Raw genomic sequence first — 25,877 nt, 5'->3', positions numbered from 1 at the left:
GAGCTGCTGTCAGCGCTGTATGTCACGGAGCTGCTGTCAGCGCTGTATGTCACGGTGCTGCTGTCAGCGCTGTATGTCACGGAGCTGCTGTCAGCGCTGTATGTCACGGAGCTGCTGTCAGCGCTGTATGTCACGGAGCTGCTGTCAGCGCTGTATGTCACGGAGCTGCTGTCAGCGCTGTATGTCACGGAGCTGCTGTCAGCGCTGTATGTCACGGAGCTGCTGTCAGCGCTGTATGTCACGGAGCTGCTGTCAGCGCTGTATGTCACGGTGCTGCTGTCAGCGCTGTATGTCACGGAGCTGCTGTCAGCGCTGTATGTCACGGAGCTGCTGTCAGTGCTGTATGTCACGGAGCTGCTGTCAGCGCTGTATGTCACGGAGCTGCTGTCAGCGCTGTATGTCACGGAGCTGCTGTCAGCGCTGTATGTCACGGAGCTGCTGTCAGCGCTGTATGTCACGGAGCTGCTGTCAGCGCTGTATGTCACGGAGCTGCTGTCAGCGCTGTATGTCACGGTGCTGATGTCAGTGCTCTGTATTACGGTGCTGCTGTCAGTGCTCTGTATCTCCTGCACCCTCTTGTTTGCCTACCCTGGTCCCTGACCTTCCCTCTCCTCCATTGCCTTCATTAGCTCCATAGTCCTGAATTGTCAGAACAATTTCCCAAATAAAAAAAAAATGCTTGTAGTTATCGATCCCAAATTCACCTCATACATGTATTATGCTATTGTCCAGGTGGTGGGACTACGTGCTACCCCCTAATAATTACCACGTGGCCGCAAATTCGACCTAAAGGTTTGCGAAATTCGCCTCCCATTGAAGTCAATGGAGCCCGCGGCGAACGGTCGTTTTCGCGAACGTTTGTGCCCGTTCGCGTTTCGCGTTCGCGAAACGTCCCGTCGGAAGTTCGTCCATCACTATTGTCAATGTCTTGACTCTATTTTCTATTCATTTCACAACGTATGGTGGTGAATAAGTGTGACTTTTCATGGAAAACACAAAATTGTTTGGGTGACCCCAAACTTTTGAACGGTGGTGTATATGCGCTTATTGGGATTTTTGTTTTACAGAAAATATGTAGCAGAATACATATTGGCCTAAATTAATGAAGAAATTTAAATTTTTTTTTTTATTACATTTTTTTTTTTTATTACATTTTTTTTTGACATACGTCGCTCCTTCCATGTGCTGCAAAGACTGGTTGTAGCTGGGGGCAGGGGGCATTTGCACTGTTGGAATGTTTTGCATTCCTGTCCGGAGTGGATAAGGAAGGGGTTAAGCAGTCTGCAGCTGAGATAAGACTGGGAGGGGGGCGGGGCTTGTGCAGAATAACAAGAAGCTGTCATTGTGTCAGGCTCAGAGTAGCTGGGACTTCGCTGGCAGCCGCAGGTAACCCTCCAATCCCCTCTGCTTGCTTGCTCTTGTTCTTGTTCTTGTGAGTGTAGGAGCTGCAGCTCCACCATCGATTCATTGCAGGTGGTTCGTTTGCGTCTTTGCAAAAACAGATATTGGGCTCGTCCAGTCAATTTATAACAATCGCCTCCTGTACTTTGTGGCGCAGTTCGCGCGTCCACGCCATCGCAATGCAGGATTACAGCTCGCTAGGCGCGCATGAAAACGAACGACTATTATAATCTACGATGTGCTTCCCATCAGCGCGTTGGGTCAGCGTTTTCTCAAGGCACCCCCCCCCCCCCCCCCTCCCCGGCAGGTCATGTTTTCAGGCTTTACCATTATTTTGCACAGGTGATTTGATCAGGTTTTTCACCGCCGTTAGCAATTACCACCGCTGTTTCATCATTTTACAAGGGAAATCCTGAAGGGTTGGTTCACACTGGGGCGACTTGTCAGGCGACTTGGCCGGCTGATTAGTAGCGTCCCGTACTGTACTATGGAACCATTCTTGGAAAAAGGTTCCTAGGGAGTGCTGTGTGTGTGTGTGTGTGTGTGTGTGTGTGTGTGTGTGTGTGTGTGTGTGTGTGTGTGTGACGCTCGCTCAACTGGAGGAAGACAGAGATTCATGTTTTCTGCTTAGCAGAAACACAAGATCTCCATCCATGCTCTCTGACAGAACGGTGATCTGCCCTGTTTACATAGGCAGGCTGCTGTTCTGCCTCTCCTGTCAACAATCAGCAGCTCCCCGGTGGACCCGCTGATGGGGCTCCGGCTGAGCCCAATCGCGCGCGCCCCCAGACCCAGAGGAACCCACAGCGCACAGGTACAGGGGGTCCCATTAGGGACTTTCCTCCTGTTTTTGTAATCTGGAAATGTTCGTAAGTCGGCTGCACACGCGCAGAACCTCAATCACTGATATTTCCATGTGCCACCGAATGCCGTTCTGTGCATGCGTGGCAAATTACGGACATTTCTGACATTTTCTGAGGCTCCATCTGGCCGCGCATGCGCAAAACAGCAGATGGTCCACGCAGAACGGCAGAGGATCCCCGCAGCGCCCTGTTCGTAAGTCGGGGACCCTCTGTACATTGTTTCGTGCGGCCGGACTGCCCTGCCACAGTGAGGGGGCGGGTCCTGGTTAAAAATCATTCTGCACCAAATCGCATGGTACCACCCTGTATTGACTTGTCTGGTGACTGTACTGTCTGCCCTCGTGTTGTGCAAACTGCTGGCGCCATATAAATCCTGAATAATAATAATAATACTGCAGTGGTGGCCACATTTGCTAGTTGAGTTTTTGGGGTGCCATTAACAATGAATATATTGAGGGCGCTGTGTTCCTGTGCGGTGAACGGACGTGGAGATGCATTTTTCTCGCACCGTGTTCTGCATAGCTGCCAACCTGTCCCTGATTTGGGGAAAAAAGTCCTTCCTTTGCTCCTTTATTTTGGTCTGACCTATATAGTTGTATATAAAATTCACTTTAAGGGCCGATTCACACCATAGAAACATATATAATGTCTGGGGGTTCTAATTTTCTGGGGGGGGGGATTGTTACATGTGAACAAAAAGTGGCAGAAAAAGCAGTGTTTACACGTCTCCGTTGCAATGGTTTGTGTCTGCGGCAAATGCTATCGCTCCTGGCTTCCTGCCTGGTTTAGACGTAAAGGGGAGAGGTTTACTAAAGCTGGTGCGCACAGAATCTGGTAGTAACCAATCGGCTTATACAATTAAGCTTTGAGAATAAAACCTGGAAGCTGATTGGTTGCTATGCAGAGCTGCACCAGATTTTGTGTGCATCAGTTTTAGTAAATCCCCCCCCCCCCAAAAAGTCTAAATAACAATTGTGATGCAATTCCACACACTTTTTCCACATATTGATTGGATGTAAAATTCATATATATATATATATATATATATATATATATATATATATATATATATATATATATATATATATATATATTGTGAGGGGTTTGCTCGGTAGCGGGTGTGTGTGACCCCCTGGATGGGTTCACAACACAGAGTCAGGCACAGCAGACAGCGGTGTAGGTTCAAAAAACAAAAGATCCGGTTTATTTATGCTCCATGCAGTGATACATATAACAGCCAAACAAAATAAAACAAGAAAATAAATCCTGGTCAGCTTGACCTCTAACTACACACGTAGACTCCCTGTCTAACAACTGGGTGCAGCCTTGTGCTGCCCCAGTCCCTGTCTCTATTGTAGGGGTTTGCCACACAGGCGTTAACTCACCGCACAGAACAGATCTCAGACTCCCCAGTCTATACACAAAACTGGTTCCAGGATGGAGCATCTCCCTATGCATGCTGGGGTTTTTTGTAGAGGTCTTAATGAGCCCACTTACTTCAGCTGGGCTCATTAACTCTTCCCCTCTAATTGTAAAATTCTGCATAAAGCCTGAATCTAGGACACACATATTTCCCATCCTGGATACAACCAGGTGATTTTACCTGCGTGCTGCCACAATATATATATATATATATATATTATATATACATGCAAAGCTCTTTTTTTTTTTTTCTCACAGAAAAGGTAGTGGAACGCACCACGCCCCTTTAGAGAACAGAGATGCAAAATTTGGGGGGGGCTATAAAAGTAATTGTATGGAATTAAACAAAAAGCAATGCAGTAAAATGTGCAAAAAAATTGGGCTACTTGCCAAAAGTAAGCTCAGACATTTCCAGATGTGCAGCAAAGAGACATTCCCAGTGCAAAAGAGACTGTCCAGCCCGGCCCAGCAAAGAGACTACCCAGCAAACAGTGCTCAAGGAAAGAGACTGCTCAGATTAGTCCAGCAAAGAGACTGCCCAGGAAAGAGAGTGCCCAACCCATTTAAAAGACCACACAGAACAACCCCATTGAGCATGATTTTTTTTTTTTTTTTTTTTTTAACACAACTGGGGCTAGTGAGGAGGAGTAGGAAGACCGCCTGACAGGCTACTTACCGCCACTATCCACATCCGACACACAGCACCAAACCGATCACAGCAGAGCCACGGAGTACAGATCACTCCGCCTTCCGCTCTCACGCACTCCGTTGGATCCCTCAGGGCAGTGACAGCACAGAACTACACAACATTTTATCTGTGTTCCCTCCGCGGGAGGCAGGGCGCAGGCTATACAGATTAGCAATTTTACGGACAGAATGCCTGACATAGGTGGCGGAACGCAATTCCGCTGCGTTCCGCCAGAAAAAAAAACTATATATAATTATTTTAACCAAAATCACGTTTTGCACACCTGTGGCAATGCACATAATTGGACATCAATGCAAATAAAATAAATAGGATACAATGTAACACAAATGTTTTCCGAGGAAGAGTATTCTTGTGTGAGCCATTCAGACCTTGGCACACTGGTGGGTTGTGATAATCTGCGGTGGCTGGTGTGTGGTTTTTTTTATTTTTTGCTTTTGTTATTTGAGGGGTGGGGGGGGGGGCAGTGTAGTTGTGACATCCCCAGTTCCCCGCTGTCAATCAGGGGTCAGCTGGTCATCCAGCCCCCGCACTTACCCCATCCAGGCGGCGGATGGGCAAAGGCTTGCGGCTTCCATCAGGTCTTCCTCCTAGGCATCCAATCCAATCGCCTGTACTTTCAGCTACTCAAGTGACGGCTCTCAGACCTGCTTCCTGATTGGCCAGGAGGAGGATCAGTGTTTCAATGGCGAATATGAATTCTCTAGTGTAACATATCTGGGTGGGCTCACTGCACCCCGAGCGCCCACCCAATTTCGAAGGCCTATTAGAGACCCTGGCTCTAATCATGTGTTTCAACCCCCCCCCCCAATTGAAACCATGCATTCAGCGTCCTGCATGGGGCCGGATGCATGGATGGGGGTGGTGGATGTCCTTAATGGACGGGCCACCCCTGGTGATGTCCACTTTGCAATGGAAATTTTGTCCTAGCGCATATTAAAGGTAATGCAATTTCATCAATTTCACCTTGCAAAGTATACCCAATCACACACGAGGCAAAAAAAAAAAAAAAATTTACTTCTTCCCTTTTTTTTTTTTTTTTTCTTTAAATTATATTATTTATTTTATTTGAGAAGGAGTGGAATTGAGAGATGAAGGGCATTCTGTGACCAGATATAGGGGTATTGATATTATCATATGATATCTGGTCACAGAATGCCCTTCATCTCTCAATTCCACCCCTTCTCAAATAAAAAAAAAATGGCATAAAAAAAAAACACTGGTGCATTTTCAATAGTAGCTACCCTTCAGTTCCAGGATTTTACCCCCCCGCTGGCACCTTATCAGGGTAAGAGTATCTATGATAGAGTGGTAAAATCTGACCAATATTCTACCCCCCCCCCCCCTCGTATTACTTTTTGGGGTCCTAAGAATAAGGGATCTGTTCCCTGCCTTTCTTGCATACAATGTACTATTATCATGAAAAGCAAATGTTTTTCATCCCCCCGAAAGGCTTATTATGATATATCCATTAAAGATTATTACACCTGCCAATCTACCTGTGTCATTTATTTTATATTATCAAATATCCGTGTGGTCTCTATGTGGGGGAGACCACACAGAAAATAAAGGACCGTATACTGAGACATAAGTATTCTGTTAGGGGCAAGTTGGAAAATTTGCCACTAGCAAGACACTTTACGGAAAAAGGTCATACAATCTCCCAGCTTAGATTTATGGTGGTACGGGGTACCAAGAAACAGACAGGGTGGCAATAGAGAATTGGCGTTGAAAAAGAGGGAAGTTAATTGGATACACCGACTGGATACCCTTCAACCAAAAGGGTTAAACTCAGATTTTGATTTGTATTTATTTCTTTAATGGTTTTCTTTTGAGAGTATATTTATTATTGTTTATTTTGTATTTTATTTTTTGTGTCTATCTATCGCACAATTATTCCACTACCGTGTTTGTCTGTGCATATCTGGACACACACTCTATTTTTTTTTTTTTTTTTTTTTTAAGTTTTCATTTCCTATAGGATTCCCGATCGATTGATAAAATCTGTGGTGTGTGGGATTATTGTTACACCTGTAGATTTTTTTTTTTTTTTTTTGTTCCGGGGTCATTTCATGTCATATTATGTATTTCACTATAAGGTTTTTGTTAACTGTGATCCAGTGATTAATTAATTGATTCCAGACAGGCTGGTTGGTTGATGGAGTGCACATGAGCTCTCTATATATAAACTGTATCATGGATGTGATCATTCATAGGCATGAAGTTTTGAAGAAGGGCGTGATCTGTGTTTTTTTTTTTTTTTTTTTTTAAGCAATCCCTCTCATGTTCTTTATATTATAAGCCATTGGGAAGGCTTGATTATATATATATATATATATATATATATATATATATATATATATATATATATATATATATATATATATGTATATATATATTTATTATTATTATTTTTTTACCAGTGGTTTGCTATGGATATGTAAGGGTTAATTTGATTTGATTAAACCTGTTTGGTATCCTGTGTGTGATTTCAAAAAAAAATATATATATATAAATATATATATAAAAAAAAAAATATATATATATATATATATATATATATATATATATATATATATATATATATAATTTATTATGGAAATCAGCTAGGAGCTGAGCAAAGACAGATCTCCCTTTCTACATAATGAAGGTCGATAATTAAAGGACAAGGATGGCTCAAGATTAAAAAGGAGAAAATAATGATACTCTCTTCTGCTGTGTCCCCCTTTATTAGGGTGACCAGGGGAGGTTAAAATGAAATTCAAGGAGGTTAGATCAATACATTTTCTGCCAGCCGAGGTCCGATGCTCATGTTGGACTCTCCTAGTCTATATTAGGATTTAGGATAATCGAGTCAATTTTTATCAAAAAACAGGTGATGTACAATTTCTGTTGCATTTCAATAACCTTTTTATTCTCAATTTTCAGAGTTCCCTTTTTATATGCCCCCACTAATGTGTCCCCTTATGGGGTGTACCCCTATCAGGGTTCCCCTATTTTACATCTGGTGTACCACCTCTATCACAGTGCTCCTTTACATTGCATGCTCTCTATCACAGTATCCCTTTACATTAGGGGCCCCCTTGCATCACAGTGCACCCTTGCTTTGGCTGCTCTCCCATCAGAGCGCCCCTTTACACCAGGTGCTCTCACACTTTGGGTGCTCCCATAAGTGCCAGCTCCGATCAATGTGGACCATCGCTTTGGGTGCCTACCATGCCGGTGCCACCTACCATGACATTGCCCCCTTACCTTAGCTGCTCTGGCATCAGGTGCTTGCTCACAATGGGTGTCCTCCCTTGCATCGGGTGCCCCCTTACTTTGGGGGCCTCCCATCACAGTGCCCCCTTACATTGGCTGCTCTCCCATCATAGTGCCCCTTTACATCAGGTGCTTGCTCACAATGGGTGTCCTCCCTTGCATCAGGTGCACCCTTACATTGGGTGCCCCCTCCGATCAATGCAGCCCTTTACATCGGTTGTTCCCCCCCTTGCATCGGGTGCCTCCCATGCCAGTGTCCCCTACCATGACATTGCCACCTTACATTGGCTGCTCTTGCATCAAAATGCCCTCTTACATGGGGTGACCCTTTACATCATGTGCCTGCTCACATTGGGTGCCCCCAATCAGAGTGCCCTCCCTTGCATCAAGTGCCCCCCTTATAATGTCCAGCAGGCAGAGGGCAGGTGCAGGCTGCAGGTCTGAGCCGAGGAAGTTCCACTTTGGTCCTTCTGTGGTGCTGGAGGTGGGGCCAAACACCTGATATCAGGAAAGGAAAAAATCTGCTAAAAATGCATTAGAACTTTATTAAATGCTAGAGAAAAATATCCAACGCGTTTCAGCCGTTAGCCCTTAAACATGATATTGTTGGTTGTTCGTTTTGCCAGCGGTTATAACCAACGATCACTGCAGAGGAAGGGGGGACCTGTATTTGGGACTGGATGGCCTGCATGCCGGATTGAACTGTCGCTCAGTTCAGGCCATGTCCTCGGATTTAGTGATGCCTAAGCTAGAGGAGTTTTTGTTTTATAAAAATGTATTAGAGTTGCACCGGTAACTTCTTCCCTTTTTTTATATATTTTTTTTTTTAATAGTACGAGTATCAATACTTTTCAGTGTGATTTGCGGCAATACCAAAAATATTGGCGCAAATTGCACTGCAAAAAATCTCATGCGGTTTTTTTTTGTTCGTTTGTTTTGTTTTTTCCCCCACTGCTCTTGTGTGAATATAGAAAGAAAGGGAAAAGCGCCATCTAGTGGGCATTTTAATAAATGTTAGAACTCACAGTACATATCTGGCCATGTGCAAAATAATCTATAAAGGTGTCCCATTCTGCCAATAATGGTAAATCGCAGCCGCTGGAGGAGAAGTTTCTGGGAGCCAATGGGTATAGTGCAGAAGTGATGTCAACTTGGGGGTGGAGCGCCTCCTACATCTCCCAATAATTTTTAATTTTCTTTCCCCAATTAGCTGCCTTTGCATCAAAATGCCACATGGGGTGACCCTTTACATCAGGTGCCTGCTCATATTGGGTGCCCCATCACAGTACTCCCCCCCCCCCCCCTCACATTACAGTGCTCTCTTACGTTGACTGGTGCCCCTTCTGATCATTGCAGCCTCTTGCATCAGGTGCCTCCATACGTTGGGTGTGCCCCCTACCATGACATTGCCCCCTTACATTGGCTTCAGAATGCCCCCCTTACATGAGGTGACCCTTCACATCAAGTGCCTGCTCACATTGGATGCCCCCCCCCCCCATCACAGAGCCCCCTTCCATCTTCCCTCCCTTGCATCGGGGTGCCCCCTTATAATGCCCAACAGGCAGAGGGCAGGCTGCAGGTCCAGACTGAAGAAGTTCCACTTTTGGTCCTCCTCTTCTGCTGGGGGCGGGGCCACGCGCACGCTATCAGGAAAGCAAAAAGGCGAGTGCCACAAAAATCAACTAAAAATGCACTAGACCTTTATTAAATACTGGTGAAAAATGGCCAACACATTTCAGCCTTTAGGCCTTAATCATGATATCGATGGTGGTTTGTTCGCCAGCGGAGTTTTTTTTTTTTTTTTCTTGCGCGTGATTGGGTATTTTTTTGCAAAGTGAAGCTTCACCTCATCTACTATGCTCTGGAGCAACTGCACTTGCAGAATACACAGTCTATTTGTCTTTAGTAAATCAACACCTAAGAGCTCTCTTTGACAGCTTGGTCACTCTGCTGGGAGCATGCAGTGAGCACGCTCTCAGCATAGAAATTGCCCCCTGTGGGCGCATGTGTGGCACATTTGTAAAGCTTTAAAAAAAACAAAAAAACAAAACAATGCAACTTTGTATTCAATAATACGTTATTACATATTTTATTTATTTTTTATGTGTTAGCACCTACATTTTGTCATGGTATCGGCCTCCTGCAATCCCTATACAGCAGAGCTCAAAGGGGGAGCTGGGCAAGCAGCACAAAGAGCCAATCACGTGTGTCTCAATGCAAGAAGCATGCTGATAGGAGAGAGAGCAGAGTAGCAGAGAGATGGGCATAATAGACTGCTGCATGGGCGTAGCATAAGGGGTTGCAGGGGCCACAATCGCAACCCTGCCCCTAGCTCCAGGGGGCCCCTGCAGCCTGCCTGTCATATTATATTATCATATCCTCCACAAAGTCTAGCTCCAATCTGCCCTAGGGCCCCACAGCCATGCTCCAGTACTGGGCTTCTACTTTGCCTTCCACAGTTCATACCCCTCTGTTCTCATTGGCTGGGGAGAAGCTGTGAGCTGGTAACCGAGCTCAGCGATTTAAAGCGGAGGTCCACCCTAAAGTGGACCTTACGCTCATTGGAATCCTCCCCCCCCCTCCGGCGCCACAATTGGCACCTTTCAGGGGGGAGGGGGGTGCAGGTACCTGTACAGTACAGGTATCTGCACCCACTTCCTGCATAGCTATCTGCGGAAAGGGGCGTAGATAACGCCCCTTTCCGAAAGTCCCCCGCTGCCTGCTGGGAAACACACAGATCCCAGAGGCAGCGGGTCCATCCTTATTGCGCAGGGCGACTCGCGAATGCGCAGTAGGGAACCGGGAAATGAAGCCGAAAGGCTCCACTTTCTGATTCCCATACCCAAGATGGCGGCGGCAGCACCCGAGAGACGATCGAGAGATCGGCTTCGGGTGCCGACATCGCGGGCGCGCTGGGCGAGTAAGTGTCCTTATTTTAAAAGTCAGCAGCTGCAGTATTTGTAGCTGCTGGCTTTAAAAAAAAAAAAACAAAAAAAAAAAAAAAAACGGCGGACTCCCGCTTTAAGAGGAGGAGAGTGCCATTCTGTAGCCAGGATGAGACCGATGTTACTGGTGAGGTAAGACACCACTCAGTGTCTTCTAGTCACCAGTTGGGATTCTCTGTACCCCCCCCCACCCAGAGATGTCTGCTGACCCCACTTTTCGGGAACTGGGGGAAAGACGCGCACCTCCAGGAGGTGACCTCCCCCCCCCCCCCCCAACACCAGCCAACACCGACAAAGAAACCTTCAGAAATTGCTAAAACAAATCCCTTAACATCTCCTGAGGGGCCCCTAGGGGTGAAATCACATTCCTTTACAACACAGCCAGTCAGCCATGATCTGCACAGGGTGTATTTGCCTACTGCAACTACACTGCCATTCTGAGGAGCTCTAGGGGTCTCTGTCCTCTGATTCTCCAGCGGTGATCCCTGTCCTCCTGATGTAAAGAGGAACTCTGGGCACTAAAAACTCTAAGACCCCTTTCACACCACACCACCCATAGCGTGGGTGGTAAAACGCCGCTATTTCTAGCGGCGTTTTACCGCCGGATTTGCGGTGCATTTTGGCCGCTAGCGGGGCGCTTTTACCCCCCCCGCTAGTGGCCAAGAAAGGGTTAAAACCGCCGGCAATACGCCGCAATAGTGGCGTTTTGCCGGTGGTATTACAGCGCTGCCCCATTGATTTCAATGGGGAGCAGCGGTGGAGGAGCGGTAAACGCACCGCTCCAAAGAAGCTGCTGGCAGGACTTTTCCCTGACGTCCTGCCAGCGCACCGCTGTAGTGTGAAAGCCCTCGGGCTTTCACACTACAAACAATGGTGCAGCTTTTTTAGGGCGGATTGCAGGCGCTATTTCTAATGCTATAGCGCCTGCAAAACGTCCTGGTATGAAAGGGGACTTAGCCCTTGTACACACGGTCGGAGATTCTGACAACCAAATCCGTCGGATTTTGTCTGACGGATTTTGTCCGAAACTGTTGCATACACACGGTCGGATAAAGTTGTCGGAAAATCCGACGTGATTACATTATTTCGTTACGACGGGACTATGTTCAGGCTAGTAGCCAATAGCTTTGGTGTAGGAATTTGATCTGAGCATGCGTGACACTTTGTCCAATTGGAATTCTCTACACATGATCGGAGTATGTCCGATCAGAGCATTTTGTCGGAAAATTTTACTGGCAAGTTGGAAAAGTTGGTCCGTTGGAGTATCAGTAAACAGTCCAATGCAAACCACACACAGTCGGAATATCCGACAAAACAGTCCGATCGGAACACATTCCGTCGGAATCTCCGACCGTGTGTACAAGGGCTAAAGCCACTTTGAGTATCTTGGCGTGTGGTGGATGTATCTGCACACACGGTGGAAGTGGTAGGTGGTAGTGTGGGGGCCCCATGTCAACTTTTGCATCGGTGCCCACAAGCTTCAAGCTACGCCCCTGGACTGCTGCTAATCCTTTTTTACTGTCCAGTCACAGGGTGGGGAGGAGACCTATAAGCATACAGTACCTGTCCGCGAGAATGTGTTTCCAGCACAATTCCCATCAAGCTGGTTCTCGGCGACAGGGTACTGTACATATCGCACTGGCTGCAATAGGGGAAAAACACATTTTGCCTATCGCAGGGAGAGCATGAGGGAATTCCCCTCCAAGAGCATACCAGGGCCTTAAGTCTGGTATGGATTTAAAGGGGAACCCCTTATGCCGAAAAAGCCGCGTGGGGGATTCCCCCCTCCCCCCCCCCTAAAATCCATACCAGACCCTTATCCGAACACGCAGCCCAGCCGGTCAGGAAAGGGGGATGGGGAAGAGCGAGCGCCCCCTCCTGAACCGTACTAGGCCGCATGCTCTCAACATGGGGGGGGGGGTACTTCGGGGAAGGGGGGTGCCCTGCGACCCCCCCCCCCACAGTACCTTGTCCCCATGTTGGTGAGGACAAGGGCCTCTTCCCGACAACCCTGGCCGTTTGGTTGTCGGGGTCTGCGGGAGGAGGGCTTATCGAAATGAGGGGGCCCCTGGATCCTGGCCCCCCACCCTATGTGAATGAGTATGGGGTATATCGTACCCCTACCCATTCACCTGGGGGGGAAAAGTGTCAATAAAAAACAAAAACAAAAAAAAAACACACTAGACAGGTTTTTAAAGTAATTTTATTAGGCAGCTCTGGGGGTCTTCTTCTGACTTCTCTGGCGTCTTCTCCCACTCTCTGGTTCTTCTGCCGGGCTCCTCCGCTATCTTCTGCTCTTTTGCTAGCGGTGGCCCGGTCTTCTCCGTCGTCTTGATCCCTCTTCTCTTCTTTTTCCGATGTTGACACAATGCTCTCTCCCGCTGTAATGCCGTGTGCGAGGTGCACAACGACTTATATAGGCATGGGGCGTGGTCATCGGGTGATGTCACACCTTATGACGTCACAGTCCCATTGTGTCCCGGGACTGCGACGTCATAAGGGGCGGGGTCACCGGGTGACATCACCCGGTGACCATGCCCCTTGCCTATATAAGTCTTTGTGCACCTCGCACACAGCATTACAGCAGGAGAGAGCGTTGTGTCAACATCGGAAGAAGAGAAGAGGGATGAAGACGACTCTTCTCTAGCAAAAGAGCAGAAGAACCGGAGAGCGGGTGCAGAACCGGAGACCTGGAGAAGAGGCCGGAGAGAGTGGGGAAGTCAGAAGAGACTCCCGGAGCTGCCTAATTACTTTAAAAACCTGCCTCGTGTGTTTTACACTTTTTATTTTTATTTTTTTTATTTTTTCTCCTTCAGGTGAATGGGTAGGGGTACGATGTACCCCATACTCATTCACATAGGGTGGGGGGCCAGGATCCAGGGGCCCCTCATTAAAGGGGGCTCCTGGATTTCGATAAGCCGTCCTCCCACAGACCCCGACAACCAATGGCCAGGGTTGTCGGGAAGAGGCCCTTGTCCTCATCAACATGCGGAAAAAGTGCTTTAGGGTGGGGGGGCCGCAGGGCGCCCCCCTTCCCCAAAGAACCCACCCCCCCATGTTGAGGGCATGTGGCCTGGTATGGTTGGGGGGGGCGCTCGCTCGTCCCCACCCCCTTCCTGACCGGCTGGGCTGTGTGCTCGGGAAACACCTTCTGAAAGATAAAAATGTGCATTTTATATACCACTATATAGATCGAACCAGTAAGGGGGATAAATGAGGAGGTTAAAGGGACTCTGTTCCGAATCAGGGACAGTTGGGAGCTATGCTAGAAGTAAAGGTAAAATTACAGTGGAGAATACAGTAGGGCTGTGATGTGTAAATCTCAGGACTGGATAGACGGAAATACTAATTCTTTGGCAGGTAGAACCGCTCTCATATATGTATTGCATCCATGTTCTTGGAGTTCAGCTTTAACATATCGCTTTTATTTGCAAACCTCCATACAATGTCCTATTTCTAATTGGAAGAATATATAATATATTGTGTTCTCTTTTTCAGCCTCCAAGATGGCTCTGTTCCTCCCAATCCTCCTGGCTTTACTAGCCTCTGTCCTTGGAGGCCTCTACATGTTGGGAGCGTTCCGGAAGAGAAAACCCAATGAGCCGCCATTAGACAAAGGATCCATCCCATGGTTGGGATACGCTCTTGAGTTCCGTAACAACACAGCTACCTTCTTACAGAGGATGCAGAAGAAACATGGAGACATCTTCACAGTTCAGATTGCCGGCTATTACTTCACATTTGTGACCGATCCACTCTCTTTTGGTCCCATCATTAAGGAAGCCAAAAAGCTTGACTTTGAGCAGTTTGCCGCAGAGTTGGTGGCCAGGGTGTTTGGCTACCATCCCATAGCCAATGACCACAAGATGCTGGAGAAAGCCAGCACAAAGCACCTAATGGGCGATGGCCTTGTGCTCATGACTCAAGCTATGATGGACAACCTACAAAACTTGATGCTTCATAATGTTGGTGCCGGAAATGGTGAAAAAAAGTGGCATCAAGACGGGCTTTTCAATTACAGTTACAACATCGTCTTCCGAGCTGGCTACCTGGCTTTATTTGGAAATGAGCCACCTAAAAGTAAGAGCGATGTAGAAATGGCCAAGAAACTTGACCGTGACCTCTCCAATGAACTGTTTTATGAGTTCAGAAAGTACGACCAGCTGTTCCCGCGCCTGGCTTATGCTGTCCTGACACCGAAAGGCAAGATGGAAGCCGAACGGCTGAAGAGGCTGTTCTGGAACATGCTTTCCATCAAAAAGACCCTACAGAAGGAAAATATCAGCGGGTGGGTCACTGATCAGTTCCAGTTTAGGGCTGAGAATGGGATGCCAGAAAATATGCAAGACCGGTTCATGTTTCTTCTTCTTTGGGCCTCTCAGGGTAACACCGGACCTGCGTCTTTCTGGCTCCTCCTCTTCCTCTTGAAAAACCCGGAAGCTATGCAGGCTGTAAGTGAAGAAGTTCAAAACGTTCTGAAAGAAACCGGGCAACAAGTCAAAGCAGGTGGACTGCTCATCAACCTCACCAGAGACATGCTGCTGAAGACACCCATTCTGGACAGCGCCGTGGAAGAAAGCTTGCGTATTACAGCTGCCCCTGTGTTAGTAAGAGCTGTCAAAGAGAACCTGAACCTCAAGATGTCCAATGGAAGAGAGTATGCCATCCGTAAAGGAGACCGCGTAGGCGTGTTTCCGTACACCGCGGTGCAAATGGATCCAGAGGTCCATCCCGAACCTGAGAAGTTCAAGTACAACCGCTTCCTCAATGAGGATGGTAGCAAAAAGACTGAATTCTACAAAAACGGGAAACGGGTGAAATATTACACCATGCCGTGGGGCGCCGGCACCACAATCTGCCCCGGGCGTTTTTTCGCCATCAATGAACTCAAACAATTTGTGTTTTTGATGCTGTTGTATTTTGAGTTTGAGCTTGTGAATCCTAAGGAGGAGATTCCACCCGTTGATGTGAGTCGTTGGGGTTTTGGAACGATGCAACCCACCAAAGATGTCCAATTCCGGTACAGGTTGCGCTATTAGACCAAGAAGACAACATCTTCCACAAGAATAATTTTAACTTTTTTGTACAAAAAGTATAGGAACTTATTTTATCATTTTGGGGAAGTGAATGACAAAGGGACTATTTTTGACCGATGTGTACTATTCATATTCATTCAGGTCCAGAGGAAGTGGAAATTCTTTAACATTATAGGAAGTGAACAAAGGCCACTCTAAAATCTCAAACATCCCCAAAAAGTGCAAAATAAAAAGACATCAAAGTATTGTAAGCATACGATAGATTGTATAACTGAATTTTTTTTTTGTAAAAAAAAAATAAAAATAAAAAAATTCTTTGAGTTAAAAAGTATTTTGATCCACAAAAGCTAAAAAAAAAATTATATATACATTGTGTGAAATAAAATACAAATTATTACACATTTTGCATACTGTATTTATTATTAGTTAATGGGAAGGTAAGTGGGGTGGATTGCCACATCCCATATATTTGTAGAACAAAAATAGGAAGATGATTGGGACTTTTAGCGTGCTATTACATCACAATGACTCTGAGTATGATAAAAAATATTCATTTATTTTAAACATCATTAAAAAATATATTAATATTAAAGAGCAAAAAAAAGTACATAGGTTTACAGCTTAAAATGTCGACTCCTGTTGGGCATGATTGGTGAAATCCAACATGTTTCGCCCAGTTGGGCTTCCTAAGGGGATGTATTTGTCCACTATAGGTCATGCCATTCTAACAAATAAACATATGACACAAATATACATGCATGTTTAACAAAAAAATGTTGCGTTCAGTATATTTCATTCACATGCTTAAACCCAAATCCCCCCCCCCCCCCATTGCTCGATATACTACTTAAAGAAAATGTGTCTTGAGGAAGCCCAACTAGGCGAAAAATTCACCAATCATGCCCAACAGGAAATGTATGAGTCGACATTTTAAGCTGTACTTTTTTGCTATTTGCTATTTATTTTTTATATATATATATATTTATCATACTTAGGGTCGTTGTGATAGCACCTTTTAAAAGTCCCAGTTATCTTCCTGTTTTTGTACTTCATCTTTCTTAAAAGTGATTCTAAAGAGGAAAGGGGGGGGGGGGAAGTTATACTTGCCTGCTCTGTGTAATGTTTCCTCCTCCTATCTGCCTCTTTTTGGGTCCCCTGCTGGCGGTCCTGGCTCCTCCGCAGGCACTCAAGCAGGCTTGCTCCTAAGCCGAACTCTGTGTGGCCATTCACACATGGAGTTTGGCGCCGTCCCCACTTTCTCATCGTTGACTGTAGTTGACGACAGCAGGAGCCAATGGCTTCTGCTGCTGTGTGAGCCAAGGAGGAAGAGAGCATCTGCTCTCACACACATTGCTGGATCAAGAAGGTGTTTTTTTTGTTTGTTTTTTCCCTTTTAATGCATAGATGGCATTAAGGTAAATAACATTAAATAGGTTGTAAATCCTCCTGGGTTTTTCGCATTCTATGCATTGAGGTGAAAAACCTATTGTAGTGCACCAGCCCCCCCAGCGTTTTACTCATCTGAGCCCATTCCTTCCCACAGCGGAGACGCGCACACCCTCTCTGGCTGGTGTCTCAGCTCTTGATTGCTGTTGACTGCTGTCAATCAAATACAATGACCTGGGGGCGTGGCGGAGTCCTACTGTCTGTGTCTATGGGCACAGCAGCAGGACACAGGAGCGTGCCTACACAGGTGACCTGAAGGATACGAGGAGGAGCCAGGAGCGCTGAGGAGGGACCCCCAGAAGAGGATTGGGGCCACTCTGTGCAAAACCAAATGCACAGTGTAGGTAAGTATGACATGATTGTTATTTTAAAATTAGAGGAAAAAAAGAGAACCTTTAGAACCACTTTAGGTTGACTGGCGTTATGACCTACTACCTGTACTCGCTTGTTTCACAAATGCCAACATCTTTGGCTACAGTTTATTGGCCATTGCTGATGTTGAGATTGACACCCCTGGCAGATAACGCAGGCTCCCCCAAGGAGAAAGTCTAAGTGACAACTTGGTCTTCACTAGGGATGAGCTTTATGTTCGGGTCGAACATGAGTTCGACTTGAACATTGGTTGTTTGAGCGTTCGTCAAAATACGAATATTATGGGGCTTTCATGCCAAATTCGAGTGGCATGTCACGCCCCATAATGCACTACGACATCACAGTGCATTGCTGTCTGATTGGCCAAGCATGCACTATGACCCTCATGCTTTGGTCACTCACAGCGCCGTCAGCAAAGAGAGCTATAATTGGCCAAAGTCAGGGTGCCTTTGGCCAGTTATGGCTCAGGGGGTTAAGTCCACGCCCCACACTATATAAGGCCACCTGCACATTGGCACTGTGTAGTGTGTTGCTGGCGATGACCGAGACAGAGTGTCATTTCATGTAGATTGAGCAGGCAGGCGATTCGGTTAGCTGCAGGGTATTTAATAAATATATATATATATATATGTGTATCCAGTTTAGCTAGATCTCATTGCAGTCTGTTCCTGGTGTACTCTTTCTAATATACTGTACTTCAGACAGGCAGGTGATTCAGTTATCTACAGTGTATTTAATATATATATACCGTATATACTCGAGTATAAGCCGAGATTTTCAGCCTCTTTTTTGAGGCTGAAAGTGCCCCCCTCGGCTTATACTCGAGTCATCGCCGTCTGCCTGCCCGATCAGCGTATCGAGCAGACAGACGGCGGCCATTCTACTATTCAAAAGCCGCGCCTCCCTGTCTGTGATAGGCGGAACACTCAATTTCCCAGCAGCCAGTGTTCCGCCTATCACGGACATCCGCTCATTCTCATACTACGGACGAGGATGAGAGGATGTCCGTGATAGGCGGAACACTGACTGCTGGGAAATTTGAGTGTTCCGCCTATCGCAGACAGGGAGGCGCGGCTTTTGAACAGAGGAATGGCCGCCGTCTGTCAGACGAGGAGAGCATGGCACACAGAGGCTGCAGATTGGCACAGGTAGGCAGGGATGGACGGGACACAGGGACGGACGGGACACAGGAATGGACACAGGGATGGACGGGACACAGGGATGTCTCACCCTCGGCTTATACACGAGTCAATAAGTTTCCCAGTTTTTTTGTGGTAAATTGGGGGTCTCGGCTTATATTCAGGTCGACCTATACTCGAGTATATACGGTATACACAATCAGTCTTGTGTGTGTATATATATATATATATAGCAACTGTATCCAATTTAGCTGGATCTCACTGCAGTCCGTTCCTGGTGTGCTCTTTCTAATATACTTCAGGCAGGCATGTGATTCTGCTAGCTGCAGTGCATTTAATATAGATATACACACATCCACTGTATCCAGTGTAGCTAGATCTGAGTGCAGGCTGTTCCTGGTGTACTTTTTCTAATATACCGGCAGGCAAGTGATTCAGTGATCTTCAGTGCATAAAACATATATACAGTCTCCTACATACATATATCCACTGCATTCTAGTCTAGCCAAGCCTATATCTGACTGCAGGCCATTCCTGTTGTACGTTTTCAAATACACTTGCAGACAGGTAGGTGCTTCAGTGATCTGCAGTGCATTATATATATATATATATATATATATATATATATATGTCTCCTACATGTATATCTATATATATCCACTGCATTCTAGTCTAGCCAAGCCTATATCTGACTGCAGGCCATTCCTGGTGTACCTTTTCTAGTAAACTTCAGGCAGTGTTTTGTTAATAAGATTTTACAGCATGTCTGGAAGGCCATAAAAGGCGAGGCAGACACTCGCAGGCCACTAAATAAGGGCAAGCAGGCACTGTGTCTGCAGCCAACGGTGCTGGTCGTGGACACGGTGCATCCTCAGCATGTGGCCATGGGGCACGCTTGTCCTTTTTTTCCCAGCAGCTGGTGGTGTTGATCCACAACATGCAGAAGAGTTGGTAGAGTGGATAATTAAGCCATCCTCATCCTCCTCATCCTCTGTCACCCAGGCTCAGAATAGTTTGCCTGCCAATGCAGCTACCAAAGAGGCCTATTCCATCGGCTCAATGTCATCAGTCTCTCCTTCCCTAGCCCCACCATCATGCATGAAGGAGTCTCCCAAACTGTTCGACCACAGTGTTGGGTACATGCTGCAGTGTTTTGAAGGCTCCAATGATGGTACCCAGGTTGAGGAAGGCAGTAACGTGAGCCCAGAGAGAGGGGGTGCCCAAGAAGGACAAGAAATTGGCAGTCATGTTCCCCCAGCACCAGCATACTGCCAGGTTTGCTCCAGTAATGAGGAGGGAGGGGATGATGAGGTCACTGACTCTACGTGGGTGCCTGATAGAAGCTCATCTCCAACGAGGCAGGATACCCTGTAGGGGCCATCTTAAGGGCAGCCACCTGACTGCATCACACTGCAGAGCTCTGCATGTGCATGGCGCTGCTGACTCCCTGCGTATTTTGAGAAGTTCTTTGGTGTGGGCCTTTTTTGATACATGTGCAGCAAATCGCACCATTGCTGTTTGCAACATACGTCTGAAGCGTATCAATCATGGCCAAACAGCAGCTGCTTGGGCACCACATGCTTGACCAGACATATGTCAACCTCCCATGTAGTCCGTTGGCAACAGTACTTAAAAGACCCATACCAAAGAACAAGGCGGACCTCTCCTTGCTCCTCATCAGCTGGGATCTCCAACCCCATTATACCTTCAGTCCTCTCATAAACCTTCACTGAGAGGAATGAAGGTGTAGAATTAGGTATGCCAAGTACTTGCAAGCAATCTGCTATCGATACAACAAAATCCGATTGTAGCAGGCAAATTTCCCTACCCCAGTTGCTAAACGGTCGAAAAAAATGTGGTCCCAACCATCCACATGCTCAGCGGCTGAATGCTAGTTTGGCTAAATTGCTAGCACTCCAACTGATGCCTTTTCAGCTGGTAGACCCTGTCCCCTTTCGTGAATTTGTGCGGTACCTCAGTGGCAGGTTCCCAAATGCCATTTCTTTTCATTGAAGGCCATTCCGGCTCTACCGGCACGTGGAAGGCAATGTCTTGGCCTCGTTGGACAGGGCGGTCAGTGGTAAGGTACATATTACCGCTGACTCATGGTCCAGCAGGCATGGACAGGGATGTTGCCTTTCTTTCATGGCACACTGGGTAACTCTGCTGGCAGCTGGGAAGGATGCAAGACAGGGTGCAGTATTGTTGGGGCTTGTTTCTCCACCACACCTCCAAAATGCTAGTAGTGGTGATTCTCCCACAACTCTCTCCTCTTCTTCTTCCTCTATAGCCTCTTCCTCTGCAGGTTTCTCCTCTGAACCAGCAGTGCTCCGTAGGCATTCAAGGGGCTACGCAAGTGTGACGGACTGGGGTTTATATGGTCACAAAACAGACACCCCAAAGCAAAGTACATATTCATTTTTTTTTTTTATATTTCTAAACATCTCCCTTCTATTCTATTAATAACCAGTAGATGGCAGAGAAGGTACACAAACAGAGTCTATATAAGGCCACACACCATGTGACTGGAAATTAAACTACTTCCAGCCATAAAGTCAGTGGTCATATCTCATGCTGTTTGTGTGATTCTTTGCAGGTATGTACTCTAAATTGTTCCTAATCTGTATTAACCTGTGATAGAAAGTTTCCTAAACATCTTGAGCAGATGCAGAAAAAGTCTCAGCAGATTTTATGCTATAGTTTTGCTGTAATTAGAAGTTTAGAACAGCATGTGTCAGAAACAAGTGAAAAGTGCATAAGAACATGAAAATACTGCATTAGTCAGAACAAATGTCTATGATAAACACTAAACCTTTCTAAATAGGTATATTTAAACCTGATTTATTGGAAATTGCATAGATTTATAGAAGCACATGTTTTCTGTTATTTAATATAGAAAAAAACCTATTGTATGTAAAGCTTATGTATTGCATCATACAGACATGCAATGTGCACCATCTAGTGGTTAAAAAAGAGTACTACCATGAAAATATTTGTATTAAAGCAATGCATTGCTAGTATGATTATTGCACACTTAAAGTGTACCAGAGAGATAAAGATAATTATCTATAACACCGAATAACAGGGATATATATGTTATTAAATTTAGTAATGTTCATTGTTATAACTACGTTTTAAAATACTTTAGTTAAAATCTGTATTATATATATATTGTTAATGTTTATAAACATGTGACTATAAAAATGTAAAAGATGTATTGTTATGTAAAAATTAAACTACTTCCAGCCATAAAGTCAGTGGTCATATCTCATGCTGTTTGTGTAATTCTTTGCAGTCCACGCCAAGCTGATCACCTTATCTCATCGCGTCTACAATCATCGGCTCTCTTAATTCACATTTTGAGGCCGGTAACACAAGCACTCCGGCAAATAGATGCTATGCGGTGCTTGAGTTGGTCTGCTTAGGGGACAGGAGCCACACCGGGGCAGAGATTCTGTCAGCTCTGCAGGGGCAGACTCAGGGGTGGTTAATGCCACGCCAGCTTCAGCCAGGAATGGTGGTTTGCAACAATAGCACCAACCTCCTCTCTGCCCTCCAACAGGGACACTTGACCCATGTTCCCTGTTTGGCTCATGTCCTTAATTTGGTGGTGCAGCAGTTCTTGTGCAGGTACTCAGGCTTACAGGATCTCCTGAGGCAGACCAGGAAAGTCTGTGGGCATTTCCGCTGGCCATATAATGCCAGTGCTCGGCTGGCTGATCTTCAAAAGCAATGCAACCTTCCCAAGAACCGCCTCATTTGTGGCATGCCCACCAGGTGGAACTCAACGTTGGAAATGCTGCAGTGGCTGCACATGCAGCAAAGGGCCATCAATGAGTACATGTGTGAGTATGGCACCAGGACAGGGTCAAGGGAGCTTGGCTTTTTTCGCCACGCCAGTGGCTACTGATCAAGGATGTATGCACTGTCCTGTCACCATTTGAGGAGGCCACAAGGATGGTGAGCAGTGACAGTGCATGTATCAATGATATTGTCCCTCTTGTCTTCCTGTTGGAGCACACGCTTAGTGGAATAATGGACAGGGCACTTGAAGCAGAACAGAGGGGAAGAGGAGGACTTCCTTACCTCTGAATGCACCCTTTATCCAGACAGTATTCCAGCGCACCTGCCGAACACACAGGAAGAGGAGGATGACGATGTGGATTGTGTCAGCATGGAGTTGGAGCCTGGCACTGAGCATCAGCAGCAGTCTTCAAGCGATCATTTTCAGTCCCCAGAAACCCATGGACTTGTACGTGGCTGGGAGGAAGTGGCTGTGGATCATGTCATCCTTAGTGACCCAGATGACTCCGGATCGAATGCCTCAGCAAGCCTTCACTGCATGGCCTTCCTGATCCTGCAAAGCCTGCAAAAGGACCCTCGGATTTGTGGTATTAAGGAGAGGGATCATTACTGTCTGGCAACCCTTCTTTATCCACGTTACAAGGGTAAGGTTGCAGAACTTATCCAGCCTTCGCAGAGGGAGCAGAGCATGAAAAATCTTCGGGAGGCCTTGCAGAAAGGTTTGTGCAATGCGTTGCCAGAGCCTGGGAGTTTACAATTTCCTGGTCCTCCTGGGCAACGTGTTGCTGAGGCTCACGTTCAGGTCAGTCACAGTGGAGAAGGTGGCGATCTGGCTGATGCATTCAGACAATTCTTTAGTCCGCAGCCCCAAGGTCAGATGGGTTCCAGCAACCATTGCTAGTGTCTGATTTACATGGTACAGGAATACCTAGGGCAGTGATGGCGAACCTTGGCACCCCAGATGTTTTGGAACTACATTTCCCATGATGCTCATGCACTCTCCAGTGTAGTGGTGCATCATGGGAAATGTAGTTCCAAAACATCTGGGGTGCCAAGGTTCGCCATCACTGACCTAGGGGCAAGATCAGACTTGGAGACCTTTCCAACCAAAAATTCACTGGGTTACTGGGTCTTGAGGATGGATTAATAGCCAGAGCTTGCACAATATGCAATTGAGCTACTGGCCTGTTCTGCATACAGCGTTCTTTCTGAACACACATTCAGTGCTGCTGGAGGCTTTGTAACCGATCACAGAGTGCGCCTGTCCACAGGCTCAGTTGATCGGCTCACCTTCATAAAAATGAATCAGTCTTGGATCACCAGCTACCAAGCACCTGATGCTGATGTAACAAACACATTTTTATATGAATGTGAGATCCCTTGAAGACTGCCTATGCTGAGTGACTATCCTGTTCCTCCTCAATGTTTATGATGATAGCTTTTAAGAAAATTTTTGTTTCAAGGTACTACCACCAATGCCTAAGGCCCAATTTTTCTGCCCCTTATAATTACAATTTTTGCTGTAATATTTCACAGCAGGGCTTGTTCCTGCGCTCAAATAGAGTATCTGTGAGGGGTTGCAGTGTTGTGGCACCACCACCAGTGACTAAGACCCAGTTTTTCTGCCCCTGTTTAACAGGGGCATGTTATTACAATTCATAATATAATATTTCAGAGCAAGGCCCATTCCAGTGCCCACCAAGAGTAACTGTGAGGGCTTACGGTGTTCTGGTACCACCAACACCTAAGGCCCAATTTTCTGCAGAGTATATAGGGTAGGCCGTATAGTATATACAGGTGGTACCCTACTTTCAAACATCCAACTTACAAACGACTCCTACTTACAAATGGAGGGAGACAACAGGAAGTGAGAGGGAATCTACCCCTAGGAAGGGAAATTCTCTCCTGTAAGAGTTAATATTGGGAAAAGGTGTCTCCACTGATGCTTTACCACCAATCCTTGTTTCCAAACCTTGTTTCCCTAATAACCCCAAATTTTCAAAATCCAATTGTCATTGGGACAGAAAGTGAGGTGAAATCTTCTGAACAGGGGCACAGACAGCAAAACCAATATTGCAGGCTGTTCCAAATTACAAACAGATTCAACAAACCTACAGTCCCTATCTTGTTTGTAACCCGGGGACTGCCTGTATACTGTTGTTTGGAGTATATAGGGCCTGGGGGCCCCATGCCTTTTATTTTTTTAGTAACATCCATACAAGACCCAAAGGGCCTGGTAATGGGCTGGGGGGGGGGGGGGGTCCCATGCCGTTTTTCTCAATAATTTTCATCCATATTGCCGGGACCAGACATTACATTACAACCGCAAGCAGTTTTAAATGACTTTTATTCCTTTAGAAATGTAATTTTGTGCAGGGACTGTTCTAAACACTGGAAACATGCGCCACTTTACAGGCATACTATAGACACCCCCCAGGTACGATATTTAAAAGAATATTTCACTTTTATTTTTATTTTACTCATGTAAGCACTGATTCCAGTGCGAAACACGTCAGTATTTGCACCCTTTTCCTTTGCTGTGGACCATTTCATGTGATGTGACCTACGATTTTCAATAAAATACAGGATTTTAAGTCTTTTTCCGGTGTGCGGCCATCCAGAGTTTTGTCCTGCCTATTGTGTATGTATCAGCCAGCACCTGGGGCTCACTGATAGGAGGAAGAGCATTTGCCCTGGAGGGCTATCTTGGAGCGGTGGTTTCCCTTTCTTTATCTACCGGTATTGAAGTGGTTGGAGGTTGTGCAGTTAGAATGAACGTCGGGGACATTTAAAGCGGAGTTCCACCCAAAAGTGGAACATCCACTCATTCGTCTCCTCTCCCCCTCCAGGTGCCACAATTGGCATCTTTCGTGGCGGAGGGGGGACAGGATAACTGTCTTTGACAGGTATCCTGTTCCCACTTCTGGGAGTCCGGGCCGTGGCCCGTGACATCACCGCAGGTTTTCCTCCCTCTCCCTCCTTCTTCCCCTGTCGCCGGGCCAGGGGCCTCGTGCATGCGCAGTAGGGTTCCCGGCCGTGAAGCCGTAAGGCTACACGGCCGGGTACCCTTACCCGCAATGGAGGTGGCAGCACCCGACAGCTGATGGAAACATCAGCCGCGGTGCCGACATCGCTAGACTTCAGGACAGGTAAGTGTCCTATTGTTAAAAGCCAGCAGCTGCAGTATGTGTAGCTGCTGGCTTTTATTTATTTTGTTTGGCTTTGGGGCAGAACACCGCTTTAAGAAAATAAGATCTGGAGACACGTTGTAATAAAAAATAACCACAAGATGGCGCAAAAAGCTTTGTGTAATCATAAGCAATCATGAAGCCTTGTATGTGAAAATGATGTTTCCTAGCCGCTGTATACACCAACCAGCAAGATGGACATCAGAAGGCCAACGTGTGATAACAGTAGAAAGAGACCGACACCAACAATGTGCTCTGTCTCCAGACTATTCAACACCTCCACTCTACAGGCCG

At 46.4% G+C, this 25,877-nt stretch overlaps 1 protein-coding gene across 1 annotated transcript; it reads left to right on the top strand.

The window, feature by feature from the left end:
- The first annotated feature begins 1,312 nt into the window (after positions 1-1,312).
- On the top strand, positions 1,313-16,035 carry CYP8B1 (cytochrome P450 family 8 subfamily B member 1). The gene is made up of 2 exons (XM_077490640.1): positions 1,313-1,386; positions 14,097-16,035. The coding sequence occupies exon 2, from the start codon at positions 14,105-14,107 to the stop codon at positions 15,635-15,637; it is 1,533 nt and encodes a 510-aa protein (XP_077346766.1). The 5' UTR covers positions 1,313-1,386; positions 14,097-14,104; the 3' UTR covers positions 15,638-16,035.
- The last annotated feature ends 9,842 nt before the right edge of the window (positions 16,036-25,877 follow it).

The sequence above is a fragment of the Lithobates pipiens genome, unplaced genomic scaffold (assembly GCF_037356315.1).
Source record: "Lithobates pipiens isolate NorthernLeopardFrog02 unplaced genomic scaffold, aLitPip1_a1.2 Scaffold_19, whole genome shotgun sequence".
Lineage (NCBI taxonomy): Eukaryota > Metazoa > Chordata > Amphibia > Anura > Ranidae > Lithobates > Lithobates pipiens.
The sequence above is the reverse complement of the archived record's forward strand: the minus strand, read 5'-3'. Positions and strand labels throughout refer to the sequence as shown.

Coding starts and splice junctions, on each gene's coding strand:
- CYP8B1 (XM_077490640.1), top strand. CDS start 14,105: ATGGCTCTGTTCCTCCCAATCCTCCTGGCTTTACTAGCCTCTGTCCTT.